Source organism: Procambarus clarkii, chromosome 6 (genome assembly GCF_040958095.1).
Source record: "Procambarus clarkii isolate CNS0578487 chromosome 6, FALCON_Pclarkii_2.0, whole genome shotgun sequence".
Lineage (NCBI taxonomy): Eukaryota > Metazoa > Arthropoda > Malacostraca > Decapoda > Cambaridae > Procambarus > Procambarus clarkii.
This window is the reverse complement of record NC_091155.1, coordinates 16,647,885-16,663,091: the sequence shown is the minus strand read 5'-3', so window position 1 is coordinate 16,663,091 and position 15,207 is coordinate 16,647,885. Positions and strand designations below refer to the sequence as shown.

Sequence of the window (15,207 nt, the reverse complement as noted above, 5' to 3'; positions counted from 1 at the left end):
CCATACCTGCAATACACCCGCTTGTATCCAAGCATACGGCAAGTGTCAAATACAACAAACCACGATGTATTTTAGCGCAGTAGTTAAGATATTAGGACTTAATGTCTGCCCACTGTCTCATGTAGCAAAAAAAAAAAAGGTACAGAAGTGAGATGCAATCTCAGTGTTTCTGTCAATGTTTAGCGTTCTCTACAGAGAACTTCGTAAACCAGACACTAAATAGATATTTCCCAGTACAAGAGAGAGAGAGAGAGAGAGAGAGAGAGAGAGAGAGAGAGAGAGAGAGAGAGAGAGAGAGAGAGAGAGAGAGAGACAGACAGAGAGAGAGACAGACAGAGAGACAGGGAGAGAGACAGAGAGAGAGAGAGAGAGAGAGAGAGAGAGAGAGAGAGAGAGAGAGAGAGAGAGAGAGAGAGAGAGAGAGAGAGAGAGAGAGAGAGAGAGAGAGAGACAGAAAGACAGAGATTGTCGAAGCAGCGACACCGGCCGCTGCCTGACTGGAATGGCCGTTCATCGGGGTAGCCAACCCTCCCGGCTACTTGATTGACTGGATTGGCCAGTTTAAGTGTTAACTGGCCAGCCAGTTAGTCGGGTCAATAGCGGCATGAAAGTGAGAGTTCGGAGCGCTTTTTTTTTTTTACCTCCCCGTGCACTTTGCTGAGTCACTCAACCCTTTTGGTGAGGAGGGGAAAGTTGAGACACACTTCAGCTACAGTTTTTCTCACTAATCAGTGATACTTTGCGTTCTTTTGTCTCACTATATTTTACTCATTAATCAGTAATACTTTGCGTTCTTTAGTCTCACTATATTTTTCTCATTAGTGATACTTTGCGTTCTTTTAGCTCACTATAACCAGTGATACTTTGGGTTCTTTTAGCTCACCATAACCAGTGATACTTTGGGTTCTTTTAGCTCACTATATTTTACTCATTAATCAGTGATATTTTGCGTTCTTTTATCTCACTATATTTTACTCATTAATCAGTGATACTTTGCGTTCTTTTAGCTCACTATAACCAGTGATACTTTGGGTTCTTTTAGCTCACCATAACCAGTGATACTTTGCGTTCTTTTAGCTCACTATATTTTACTCATTAATCAGTGATATTTTGCGTTCTTTTATCTCACTATATTTTTCTCATTAATTAGTGATACTTTGCGTTCTTTTAACTCACTATATTTTTCTCGTTAATCAGTAATATTTTCCGTTCTATTAGCTCACTATATTTTACTCATTAGTCAGTGATACTTTGCGTTCTTTTAGCTCATAATATTTTTCTCATTAATCAGTGATACTTTGCGTTCTTTTAGCTCACAATATTTTTCTCACTAATTCGTGACACTTGGCGTTCTTTTAGCTCACTATATTTTTCTCATTAATCAGTGATACTTTGCGTTCTTTTAGCTCACTATAACCAGTGATACTTTGCGTTCTTTTAGCTCACTATAACCAGTGTTACTTTGCGTTCTTTTAGCTCTCTATAACCAGTGATACTTTGGGTTCTTTTAGCTCACTATATTTTACTCATTAATCAGTGATACTTTGCGTTCTTTTAGCTTACTATATTTTTCTCATTAATCAGTGACATTTTGCGTTCTTTTAACTCACAATATTTTTCTCATTAATCAGTGATACTTCGCGTTCCTTTAGCTCACAATAATACAGCAATTAGATCTTCAATTTAATTGATTCTAACATTTTTATTGTTATTACAAAAATATTCTCTATCTTTATTGAACTGTAATTATTCTGCAAGAGTGATATAATAATTATTTAGGTTTAATATATAAGCATTAATAATGTTCTTGTGAATTTTATTTACTATAGTGTTTTATTTAAAATAATAATTTGATAAGAAATATAACTATTATTTTTATTAAATTATTATTCATTGAAGCAATCCATCCTTAATCCTTGTCATAAGGGAAGCAATCCATCCTTAATCCTTGTCATAAGGGAAGCAATCCATCCTTAATCCTTGTCAAAAGGGAAGCAATCCATCCTTAATCCTTGTCATAAGGGAAGCAATCCATCCTTCATCCTTGTCATAAGGGAAGCAATCCATCCTTAATCCTTGTCATAAGGGAAGCAATCCACCCCTTTACTTTACCCTTGGTTTAAGGGACGCAATCCACCCTTCATTCTTGTCATAAGGGAAATAATCCGCTATTTTGTGAATTTCAGTTGACAAACTGTAGTAGCTGATCTAAATGGTTTTTGTTGTATCTGAAACCTAATTCCTGTTACTCGGTGTGTGTGTGTGTGTGTGTGTGTGTGTGTGTGTGTGTGTGTGTGTGTGTGTGTGTGTGTGTGTGTGTGTGTGTGTGTGTGTTTAATATTTGTGTCTGCAGAAGCGAGTTATTAGCTCTTGGACTCCGCCTTTCTAACCAATCTATTTTTCCTCTATTATATCGCCTACATATCATATATATATATATATATATATATATATATATATATATATATATATATATATATATATATATATATATATATAATCACACACGCACACTCGTACACACACAGATCCCCAGGAAGCAGCCCGTAGCAGGCTAGCTCACAATTACCTATTTACTGCTAGGTGAACAGGTGCATCAGGGTGAAAGAAAATCTGCTAATTCGTTTCAACCTCACCCGGGAATCAAACCCTGGCCCTTATGACTACGACCCCCGAGCGCTGTCCACCCAGCCTCGAGGCCTCCCGCGGCTATACTCACCTAGTTGTGCTTGCGGGGGTTGAGCTCTGGCTCTTTGGTCCCGCCTCTCAACTGTCAATCAACAGGTGTACAGGTTCCTGAGCCTACTGGGCTCTATCATATCTACACTTGAAACTGTGTATGGAGTCAGCCTCCATCACATCACCACCTAGTGCATTCTATTTACTAACTACTCTGACACTGAAAAAGTTCCGGAAGTCGCGAACTTAGAACTGTAATCCCAGAGTGCTGTTTGTTCCCGCTGCTCTCTTAGGTGTATTTAATGTATGTGCCTGCAGACTCGAGCTATTAGCTCTTGGACCCCCACCTTTGTAGCCGATATAATTTTTGTCCTTTATTATGTCTACTACATAAATTTATTTCTAACACACGTACACATTCCCAGGAAGCAGCCCGTAGCACCTTCCCTGGAAACACAAACCGAAACTGACTCTATTTTCCGCTTGTTACAACTTGTAATAAAGTTGTTACATCTTGGTTTAACGTGTTTATGACGTATTAGAACGTTGTTACAACTTGATATATTGGCTGTTATAACTGGTTAGGAGGAGTTAAGACTTGTTCGAACGTTGTACCAACGTCGTAGTTATGGTGTCTGTTTGGGGGGTTTCGAATTTAAGTCGACCTTTCCTCTGGGAGAAGATCCACTCAAGGGAATGGATTGGAAATGACAGCAAAATTAGTGCTATTATCTCTTCTCTATGCATGGTTAAATCAAGGTCACATTAGGTTAAGGTCACTTTTGGTTAAAATTTGGTTGTGTTAGGTTTCATTACGTTTGGTTACGTTAATACGGTGTATTATTGACGATAATGTGATATATGGAATTCGAACATTAAGTTTACCCGTGAATTTCATTTATTGAAAACCAAATTCTTCAAAGAAAAGGTTTTCAGCATACAATTTTTATATTTTAAACCAACGATTTGTAATACAACATGTGAGTGCATGAAAACATGCACTCACATAAGCACTTGGACCAGATCATTTGTTTCTTATTTGTATTTACTATTTGAGTCTGTAGAATGGAGCTATTATCTCTTGCATCCCGCCTTTCTGTCATTCTTTGTGCTGTTCAGTCCTTAACGGTCACATCCTCTTGTTCTTGATATTCTTTCTTGTATTCTTGAGGCGCTGATGGGTTTGAATAGGTTGAGGAACAAGCAGACTTTCACTATTTCACTGAAATTATAATGTAATTATTACCGTGAATGAGAAATCATTTGTTGGAATTAGTTGTAAATAATTTGGACTAATGGACAACTCATCATCCTACCCTTGTTATAAGTTAAATATTGACTTACGTGCATTTAAATATCAGTGTTTGTTATCTTGATAACCATTTAAGAGGATGAATCTTTTGTATGGAATAATGTCAAATTTTTTTGTCATATACAAATTTTAATTATATATTGGTTTAAGCATAGTTAGGTTTAGGTAAGGCTTGTTATGTTGTTTCAGTTAATTATAGTGAACGAAGCTTATAATCTTAGTTTCGAATGTAAAGTGAACTTTAAGTTACTGATTTATTGAAATCTTTATAAATCCACTTAACCGTGTTCGAAATTATGATCAGAAATGTGCTTCGCACACCGACAGGCAGTTAAACACTTCTTAAAGCAACCTGGACCAAACACGGAGGGTCCTGTGGTCTGTTGCCGGAGTGAATCACAGACAGAGGGTTCTTTGGTCTGTTGCCAGAGTGAATCACAGACAGGATCCTTTGGTCTGTTGCCAGAGTGAATCACAGACAGGATCCTTTGGTCTGTTGCCAGAGTGAATCACAGACAGGATCCTTTGGTCTGTTGCCAGAGTGAATCACAGACAGGATCCTTTGGTCTGTTGCCAGAGTGAATCACAGACAGGATCCTTTGGTCTGTTGCCAGAGTGAATCACAGACAGACCCACAGTGGTACTGTCACAGAGAGCACATTAAGGCTTACTTGAATCTACTGTCTATTCCAACAATCCACTGAGCGACACATTAACCATAAATGTATAATTTTACATAATTTACACATTTCATTTACATAGTATTCATTGGAAACGCCGAATTTAAAAAAGTTGAAAAATTCTTTCTAGTACCGACATGATATTTTTTGAGTAACCTTGAAGATAGTTATCTATTAAGTTAGAATGAGAGGTGGACAACTCTCAGTGCGTGAGAAAGCTGCTTTGGTCCATGATATCTAACTTATAATGTAAATTCCGACCTAAATGCATAATTTTAGCAAATTTTACACAAACTAGGCAACAAATATCTTGGTTCAAAACATAATAATTAGTGTAGTTAATAAGAACTAGTTATAACAAATAAAACTACAATTGTATTATAAAAGTGATCAAACCGTGTTTACTTAGTATGTAAATTATATAAGTTTTAAACTCACAGGAAAAATAATAAATGTATTGGAATTCTTGCTAAAATTAGTATACATTACGAGACCAATAGTTATAATTTGTAAACAAATTGTTTACAATAAAGCAAAATTTTGGTTATATATTATTTAAATAAAGAGAATGGTATAGACATATATGAAATATTATTTATTAACACTAAACCTTGACACAGTGACACTAAACGTTGACATAGAACCATCTTAAGAGTGACACTAAACGTTGACATAGAACCATCTTAAGAGTGACACTAAACGTTGACATAGAACCATCTTAAGAGTGACACCCTAAATATAAGAAACAGCAATTAATAACATTGCAATAAACCACTATATTTACTTGTGTGATATTTAAACCAACATGAACCAGCTACATATCCAACCACAATATATATAACCAACCCCAGTATACATGGCCAACCACAGTATTCATAACCATTCATATAAACCACCACATCATTCATAACCACAATATATATATAACAATCATAGAATACATGATCAACCACAGTATGCAAAATCATCCATAGTATACATAATTAACTGCAGTGGATAGTTTATTATGCATAATTGTTAACAACCACAGTATATTTATCCAACGACGTACCATATAACCAACTACAGTATACAAAATCAACCACAATATACACATAGAAAATATACCCAACCACAATATACATGAAAGCAATCTAAGTAGACACAAGCCGGTAGCAATGACGAAGTCACACGACGGGAAAAAACCATTATATTTACTTTCATTTTGCATAGAAAAAGCGTCGTAATGATGGAACAGCACATCATGCTGTGACCAGACTCGCAGGACGACCTCCAACCTTCCACCACCTAGTCCAAGCGTGCCCTAGAAACTAACTAGTTCTTGCTTGACGCTAAATGCCACAGCGGTGACTCGCTGAATCCACTCTCGGGGTCCTAGAGTCAGGATGAGCGGCGTTATGGAGCCTTAAGTGTTTGGGGGACGTGGGGGTCTTAATTTGCATTATTATTATTATATAAAAATAATATTATTAGTATCGCTATTATTATTGCTGTTGCCATGATTATTATTTTTAATTTTAAAATATCATTAGAGTAACTTTGAGGTTTACAACTTAGAACTGCACTTTTCTCGGTGTTACCTGAAGGAATATGGCAAGTGTGAATACCAGTGTGTTAATGGTCATGCATTTCCAGGGTTTAATAATTGTTGAAGTCACAGTATAGTTTGTGTTTGTGTGCCTTCATGCTATCAGTTATGCATGTGACAAGAGTGACGACCTGTATCTAGTCGTCATATATATATATGTCATACGTTATGTTTTGGGGGTTTGTTCTTGGGGGAGGAACTTGTTGATAAGTTGAACACATGTTAGGCAATTTTGGAATGTTGCAAAATACACAGACCAGCCTTATCTTTCCTGATGAGAAGTCTCCATGTACGGTATATTATTATTAATATTATTATTATTAATATTATATGATGTATTAGTAGTAGTAGTATTAATCAAAGTATAACCTAATAGCAATAGAAGTATTATTAGTAATATTTAACACCATTTGGCAATACCATTTACAGAACAGATGAAAATGAAATTGACCTGACTGTGAGACCTTTATATATTTCCCCTCAAATGTTAAACACCAGTATTCTGCAACCTTTGTTATAGTTTAGAAAGCTGTAAAATTGATAATAAGAGGAGTTATGATATCTTTTACATCTTGCTTCAAAATCTTAAAAAAACAAACGTCGATTTTTTTCTTGCTTCAAAATCTCAAAAACACAAACGTCGAAACTCTTTGTATAGATGTCTTGCAGGTTTTTTTCCATGGTTTGTATATTGCTGCCTGAAAAGGACGTTTTTCTTCTTGTATTCAGTCCAAAGAATTGCCGTTCACCTATGTTCTCCTCTATAACTGTAGAACCATTAAACATACTATTATACGATTAATATATATTCATGACTTTCTAGTTGGCCAACTAGACACCTCTGACTTTCAATTTGCATTCAAAACTGGTTACTTTACGGCTCTATATGGTACTGTGGTGGTGGAAACCATTCAGGATTTAGAGTTATCGGGTAGAGTTACCGGGTAACCCGGGTAGTTACCGGGTTACTCCTCAGTTGACTGATGCTTCCATAATGCTCGACAACGTTGAACACAACAAACATTTTACGGAATTGCTAAGCGGAACTATATTCTGAAATTGCTATATTTACATGTGTGTCAATTTTACTTATCATATAGGCAAAGTAGTTGTGAAATGAAGTAATATTTTCTCAGGCAATTTCACGCTAAAAAAGGTCTAAAACATATTGTTGTTATTGTTGTTGTTTAAGATTCGCTACTTGGAACAAAAAATTCCAAGTAGCACAGGCTATGGTGAGCCCGAAGTAACATATTGCTGTTTTTAGTTCTTTAATATTTTCTCTACGCCTTCATCCATTGTTTAAACAGTTAAAAGTCAATGAAGATGGCTGTCAAATAGTCAATATTAGGGCAATTTTTTTCTATAACTTTTTATTTATTTATTTATTTATTGAATTTTTTGGCTAATACTTCGTTTGGCACCACAACCAGATACATTGGAAAAATTACATAATTATACAACCCCCATGTTAAATTCTGCCAAATGTTTTGTATATTTTTGTAACTCACTGAACTCGTTTTACCCAGATTCTGAACTTAAATTTCTATGCAGTGAGATAGATGCCTTTATAATATTCCTTTAAGCATTTTTTGATCTGTCATTTTTTTCTGAGAACAAACTGAGAATGGAGGACATGTTGAAGACGCACCTCAGGGGTTCATCCTTGCAATGACCACTCAAACCTGACAAGAAATATTAAATTGATTGTAAGAAAATTGTTGAAGTGAGTGAGTGAAATAATTATAATGACGAAAAAGGTGTTCAAATCCAGTGAAAACAGTCAGCAGTACTCGGGTCTTCCGAAGTCCACAGCAAGGTGCGTGTGTTTAATTCCAAGCCATCACTATCATTATGTTTACATCAGTAAACATAATGACTGTACTGATAACTACCTGAAGCTGTACAGATAACTAGGTGAAGCTATACAGATAACTATCTGAAGCTGTATAGATAGCTACCGGAAACTATACAGATAACTACCTGAAGCTGTATAGATAACTACCAGAAGCTGTACAGATAACTGTACCTGAAGCTGTACAGATAACTGTACCTGAAGCTGTACAGATAACTGTACCTGAAGCTGTACAGATAACTGTACCTGAAGCTGTACAGATAACTGTACCTGAAGCTGTACAGATAACTGTACCTGAAACTGTACAGATAACTGTACCTGAAGCTGTACAGATAACTGTACCTGAAGCTGTACAGATAACTGTACCTGAAGCTGTACAGATAACTGTACCTGAAGCTGTACAGATAACTGTACCTGAAGCTGTACAGATAACTGTACCTGAAGCTGTACAGATAACTGTACCTGAAACTGTACAGATAACTGTACCTGAAGCTGTACAGATAACTGTACCTGAAGCTGTACAGATAACTGTACCTGAAGCTGCACAGATAACTGTACCTGAAGCTGTACAGATAACTGTACCTGAAGCTGTACAGATAACTGTACCTGAAACTGTACAGATAACTGTACCTGAAGCTGTACAGATAACTGTACCTGAAGCTGTACAGATAACTGTACCTGAAGCTGTACAGATAACTGTACCTGAAGATGAACAGATAACTACCTGAAGCTGTACAGATAACTGTACCTGAAGCTGTACAGATAACTGTACCTGAAGCTGTATAGATAACTACCAGAAGCATTACAGATAACTGTACCTGAAGCTGTACAGATAACTGTACCTGAAGCTGAACAGATAACTACCTGAAGCTGTACAGATAACTGTACCTGAAGCTGTACAGATAACTGTACCTGAAGCTGTATAGATAACTACCAGAAGCTGTACAGATAACTGTACCTCAAGCTGTACAGATAACTACCTGAAGCTGTACAGATAACAGTTACTAGTTACCAGGACAAGACCAGGCATGTGATGGTGTAACTATCCAAGAGCTGCGTAGGCAAGCTCGTGCTATTCGTCGACCTGCTAGCGTGTGTTCCATCTCGTTTCAAGTACCGGGGTGTTCGGCCTCGTTACCTTACGCCAGTAACGAGCCTCCAGTCATGGTGGTGTCTTAAAGGGAGTTGTAACCGCTGCTTGTGATGACTCTTGAGCAGGTCAATGTTTTCTTATCCTAATATTGCTTGCTAAACATGTTTATATAACTTGAGCTTTTCATCTACTGAAGATTTCACTTGGTTATGGATCCTCTAATTTGATTCAATAATCAATGATAACTTTGACGAAATCTATATACTACTAATTAATTTTTTTTTCACTGGGCAGTTCTAGCTCACATTGGCTATCCTGCTCACACTGGCTATCCGGCCCACACTGGCTATCCGGCCCATACTGGCTATCCGGCCCATACTGGCTATCCGGCCCACACTGGCTATCCGGCCCATACTGGCTATCCGGCCCTCACTGCCTATCCGGCCCACTTACCACCTTTATCATCTGCTCTCTCCCACTGGTGGTTCCACAGTGTGGTAGATCCAGCCGTTTTGTTCACGTTGTTCATGTTGAACAACATGTGCTTGACTGTTGCACCCACAGAATGTTCAGAGCAAGCGGCACCGAGTCCTTGTGATAGACAGAAATAGACCTTGTAATATTGTGCTTCAATAAACGGTAGTTTATCGACATGCGGTAGACCAGTCGATTGAACAGCGGTAAGCGATAGCTCCTCCATAAGCGATACCTCATTATGTAGTACCAAAATAAGCGATGATTCCTCCATTCATCAGTTCGTCCATTCACCAGTTTGTAGTATCAAAATAAGCGATAATTCATCCATTCATCGTCGGTAGTTAATAGGAAATCTATATAAATAAAAATGTAAATGTTCGTTTGTTCAAAATCGCTAATCTCCGAAAATTCTTCACCGATTGCTTTGAAATTTTGACACAACGTTCCAGTCGCATCCGAGCAGGTTTTATATACATTCTATATACATGTCACGTCTATGACGGGGAAAAAACATGTTTTTTTTTAAACTGTGTTTTTCATGTGTTTTCATGTGAGGGAAATCTTCGAAACCTCTTTACCGATTGTTATGAAATTTTGACACAACGTTGCCTTCGAATAGGCGCGTGTTTTTATATACCTACTATATAGATGCCATACCTGGGACAGGTAAAACATGTTTTTTTTTTTTTTTTTAAATAGCGCCATCTGTTGCACGTAGGAGCAACGCACGCTATATTAATTATGTTACGATTCTATTTAAATGTTTCCAATTTAATTGATGAACTGAATTTTCATAGATTTCTATTTATTTTCATTTTGATTTAATTATTTTGTGAGACATTACATTGGAATTAAGCTGTGTTGTTTACCATACCGTTCATTTCCTGAGTTTAAATATAGATGCCACACCTGTGAAAGGTAAAACCATGCTTTTTTAGAAAAACAGTGCCATCTGTTGCACGTAAGAGCATCACACACTATCATAAATATGTTACCATTCCATTTCAATGTTTCCGATTGCACTGATTTTCAACCTGTCCTCTTAAAAAGAACGTCGCTTTTGGCCGTTTGCCCGTATGGCCGAATTTGGACGTAATTTGAAATTGAAGAAAAAATGATAATAAATTTGGGATTTTTTTTTTCAACAACAGTAAGTTAAGGGTCCTCTGATAGGTTAGGTGGGCAGGAAATTCTCATAAAGTTTCAAAACGGTATGAAAAACGTTAATTTAAAGTGTCCTCTTATAACCTCTGCGCGTACGCCGGCCGACTCAAATAGAAAACGGAACAGAACGTCACTTTTGTGAGTCGATTTCATTTCAAATTACGTCCAAATTTGGCCATAGTGCGCATACGAGCGAAAAGTGACGTTATTTTTAAGAGGACGGGTTGGATAAACGGGATTTTCATAGATTTCGATTTATTTTCATTTTGATTTAATTATTTTGTGTGACATTACATTGGAATTGAGCTGTGTTGTTTACCATACTGTTCGTTTCGTGTGTATAGTTTATTTATTTTTCACTGTTTTTCATTTGTTTTGTTTTTAACTGTTCTTATTTTTAAGTGATGGGAACATCGAATCATTTAATGTTCCCAATTTTCTGATGGGAATATCAGATCATTTGAGAATGCATCGGATGAGGGAGTGTAGAATGGTGGGGAGGACGAGGGGACAGGGGAGTTGGGGATGCAGGGAAGGAAGAGGGGACAGGGAAGGGGGGAAATGGTAGGAAGGACGAGGGGATGGGGGAGTGGTGAATGGTTGATAGGACAAAAGGACGGGGGAGGGGAAATTGGTGGGGAGGACTGGGGGACAGGGAAGGTTGCTGTGGTTCAGCAACACACATGCATTGCTGAGCCACAGCAACGCGTGGCCGGGTACAGCTAGTTGATAATAAATATTAAGCTCAGCAATTCAGTTTATTAGCAATAAAACAGCTTCTAACTCGATCACATCATTCAGAAATAGGAAGAATTATCTGGGTAAATTTATCCCAGTGATACGAAATTTCAAGAATAATTTGAAGACACTTAGGCATAACTTATATTTGCCTTTGAAGCTTGTGCATGAGAGAGTAGGACTGTGTGTAACACCTCTTCTTAGTACGTCTCATTTTGTATGTAGTGGTCACCATTACATACAAAATTGTATGTAAAATAATATAAATTGAATTCATATAATTTTATAAAAGTTACCGGCTCTCATATGCTCCCGTTTTCTATGCGTCGGAAGGTTTGGTGGGTTGGTCGGGTTTGGATGTTTCTCGTTAGGTTAGAACGTTGTATTTTGCACGTTGTGAGAAGAGGAGGGCTGTGTGAACTACGATATGGTTTAGGCCTAGTTTGGAAGTGTATAGTAAGGCAGGATATCTTGGCCTAAACCATGACTGGAAGCTGTGTTATGTTGATAAATTAGAGATTTATTGCAACGACCATGTGGCTCATGGTACAGACCCTGTGGCTCATGGTACAGACCATGTGGCTCATGGTAGAGACCCTGTGGCTCATGGTACAGACCCTGTGGCTCATGGTACAGACCCTGTGGCTCATGGTAAAGACCCTGTGGCTCATGGTACAGACCCTGTGGCTCATGGTACAGACCCTGTGGCTCATGGTACAGACCCTGTGGCTCATGGTACAGACCATGTGGCTCATGGTACAGACCCTGTGGCTCATGGTACAGACCATGTGGCTCATGGTACAGACCCTGTGGCTCATGGTACAGACCATGTGGCTCATGGTACAGACCCTGTGGCTCATGGTACAGACCATGTGGCTCATGGTACAGACCCTGCGGCTCATGGTACAGACCCTGTGGCTCATGGTACAGACCATGTGGCTCATGGTACAGACCCTGTGGCTCATGGTACAGACCCTGTGGCTCATGGTACAGACCATGTGGCTCATTGTACAGACCATGTGGCTCATGGTACAGACCCTGTAGCTCATGGTACAGACCATGTGGCTCATGGTACAGACCCTGTGGCTCATGGTACAGACCATGTGGCTCATATTACAGACCATGTGGCTCATGGTACAGACCCTGTAGCTCATGATACAGACCCTGTAGCTCATGGTACAGACCCTGTAGCTCATGGTACAGACCATGTGGCTCATGGTACAGACCATGTGGCTCATGGTACAGACCCTGTAGCTCATGGTACAGACCATGTGGCTCATGGTACAGACCATGTGGCTCATGGTACAGACCCTGTAGCTCATGGTACAGACCCTGTAGCTCATGGTACAGACCCTGTAGCTCATGGTACAGACCATGTGGCTCATGGTACATACCATGTGGCTCATGGTACAGACCCTGTAGCTCATGGTACAGACCATGTGGCTCATGGTACAAACCCCGTGCCTCATGGTACTGACCCTGTGGCTCATAGTATTGTTTGATGACTCTTGGTAAGGACCACTGACTCATGATAGGGCTCGAAGGACAACTGACTCATGGTAGGGCTCAAAGGACCATTGACTTATGGTAGGGCTCGAAGGACAACTGACTCATGGTAGGGCTCGAAGGACCATTGACTTATGGTATGGCTCGAAGGACCATTGACTTATGGTAGGGCTCGAAGGACCACTGACTCATGGTATGGCTCGAAGGACCATTGACTTATGGTAAGGCCGGTAAGATCATTGACTAATGGTAGGGATTCGAAGGACCACAGACTCACGTTTGTGAAATTTTATTTGATAAAGAACTTTGTTAATTTAATTGTTAAAATAATTAATTAGAATTAGGGCTTAGAGTTAAACAAACTCTGTGAAACACAGTGTTGTACAATTTCCAGTGACAACGTTTCCTTTTTAAAGTGGTTCTTTGCTGCATAATTTGTTACAGTTGACTACAGTTGTGGTTATGGACTTGTCTACTTTGTTGGTCATGAGTTTTTTCACTTTACATCATATGCTGTAGTTCTTTTTCACTTTACATCACAGTACCCTTGTTGTAGTCTGTAATCTGTAGTCTCACCCCGGTCCAGACTCCACCAAGGGTGAAGAACGGATACAATCCTGTAACATCTCTGTTCAAAACAACATCAAAGATCTATTAACCTTAGAGTTGCAGCTACAAATACTAGCCAAACCCCCCCCCCCCCCCCTCCCCCTTCTCTGAATATAATTCTTCTCTCTGTTCAAGGTAACTATTGTGGATGTTAGAGAAGGCTGCGCTCCCACAGGAAACGTCGTTTACATTACATGTGTTCTGCCACACTATAGGTTTTTGTATGTTTTTACATACTGATTTGAATGTCCCTATTAGCTAGGATCCTGAATGACGTCCTGATTTTTTACCATTTTAGAATATGCGATTGACTTCATCCAATTTATTTGTGCCTCCAGAGTAAGGCTTAATGTGTAAGCCTAATTTTGCACCAATTTGGAACGATGGAGGAGGACTTAATCCCCATATATAGGCTATTAATATAAATGAGAAATAACATGAGTCCTAGTATTCTTTTTGGATTGACTCCACTTGATTAACAACACCAATATCACTTATTGGCTCTCACTGAATCTCTGACTCCAGCCTGTTAGGTACTCTCACTTCCATCAGTGTTTATGTCTATACTCTCGCCTGCCTCTCAAATTTGTGTAGTTATTCCTTATGTGAATCGGTGTCTAAGGCCTTTACGATTTCCAGAAATACTCTCCATTGTCCATCTTTGTCCTATCTTATTTTTGTTATCACCGGACATCAGTAGATTCTTCAGGCATGATTTAACTTCAGTAAAGCTGTGATTGGTGTTTGTTTACACATTTTATCCTCTCTAGGCGTTTTCTAATCTATTTTTTAATATTATTTTAAGAACTTTGCGGAAGATGCTTGTCAGTGACGGATGGTCTGTAGGTATGTGCCGCTTCCTTACCACCTATCTGACAGCTTGGTAAATCGCTCAACCACTTGGGCTGGACGGTAGAGCGACAGTCTCGCTTCACGCAGGTCGGCGTTCAATCCCCGACCGTCCGAGTGGCTGGGCACCATTCCTTTCCCCCCATCCCATTCCAAATCCTTATCCTGACCCTTTCCAAGTGCTATATAGTCGTAATTGCTTAGCGCTCTCCCCTGATAATTCCCTCCCTCAGGAATTGAATCTTTGAAGATTAGACGACTTGAGAATGGTCCAGGACGGACCGAAACGTCGTCGTCCCTTCACCTTCTAGTGTGTGGTCTGGTCATCATTTGAAGATTAGAGCTAATAGTGCGTATACTTAGGTCTTGCCTAGTCTTCTCTTAATATCCTAGGTGACACTCTGTCAGATAATCTTCGTTTTATCTTTCTCATTTTGGCCTCTGCATTGAAAATCAAGTTAAAATTTATGTGTTTTATTTGTATCTGTTTGTTCATTTATGTTGGGTTAGTTTATACATATTTACAGAGAATTCCCTTGGTCGTACTCCAGCTCCTAGTCCCCTCCCCTTCCATGTGGTGTATAGATGTACGTTAGTTTCTTTCTGGGCATTGTCTTTTGAACTATATTGATTTTATTGTTGATTTGTGTCTTCACA

General features: G+C 38.7%; 2 protein-coding genes across 2 annotated transcripts in view; both read left to right on the top strand.

Annotated features, from left to right (window-relative positions):
• The window catches only part of LOC138355396 (A-kinase anchor protein 5-like), a 12,143-nt gene extending 3,301 nt beyond the window's left edge, over positions 1–8,842 (top strand). Inside the window, exon 2 of the mRNA XM_069310289.1 lies at positions 8,268–8,842. Within this exon, the coding sequence (XP_069166390.1) occupies positions 8,268–8,842 (575 nt within the window). The remainder of the gene's footprint in view (positions 1–8,267) is intronic.
• A 3,278-nt stretch (positions 8,843–12,120) lies between these two features.
• On the top strand, positions 12,121–12,630 carry LOC138355386 (coiled-coil domain-containing protein 70-like). The gene has a single exon (XM_069310278.1). The coding sequence runs from the start codon at positions 12,121–12,123 to the stop codon at positions 12,628–12,630; it is 510 nt and encodes a 169-aa protein (XP_069166379.1).
• The last annotated feature ends 2,577 nt before the right edge of the window (positions 12,631–15,207 follow it).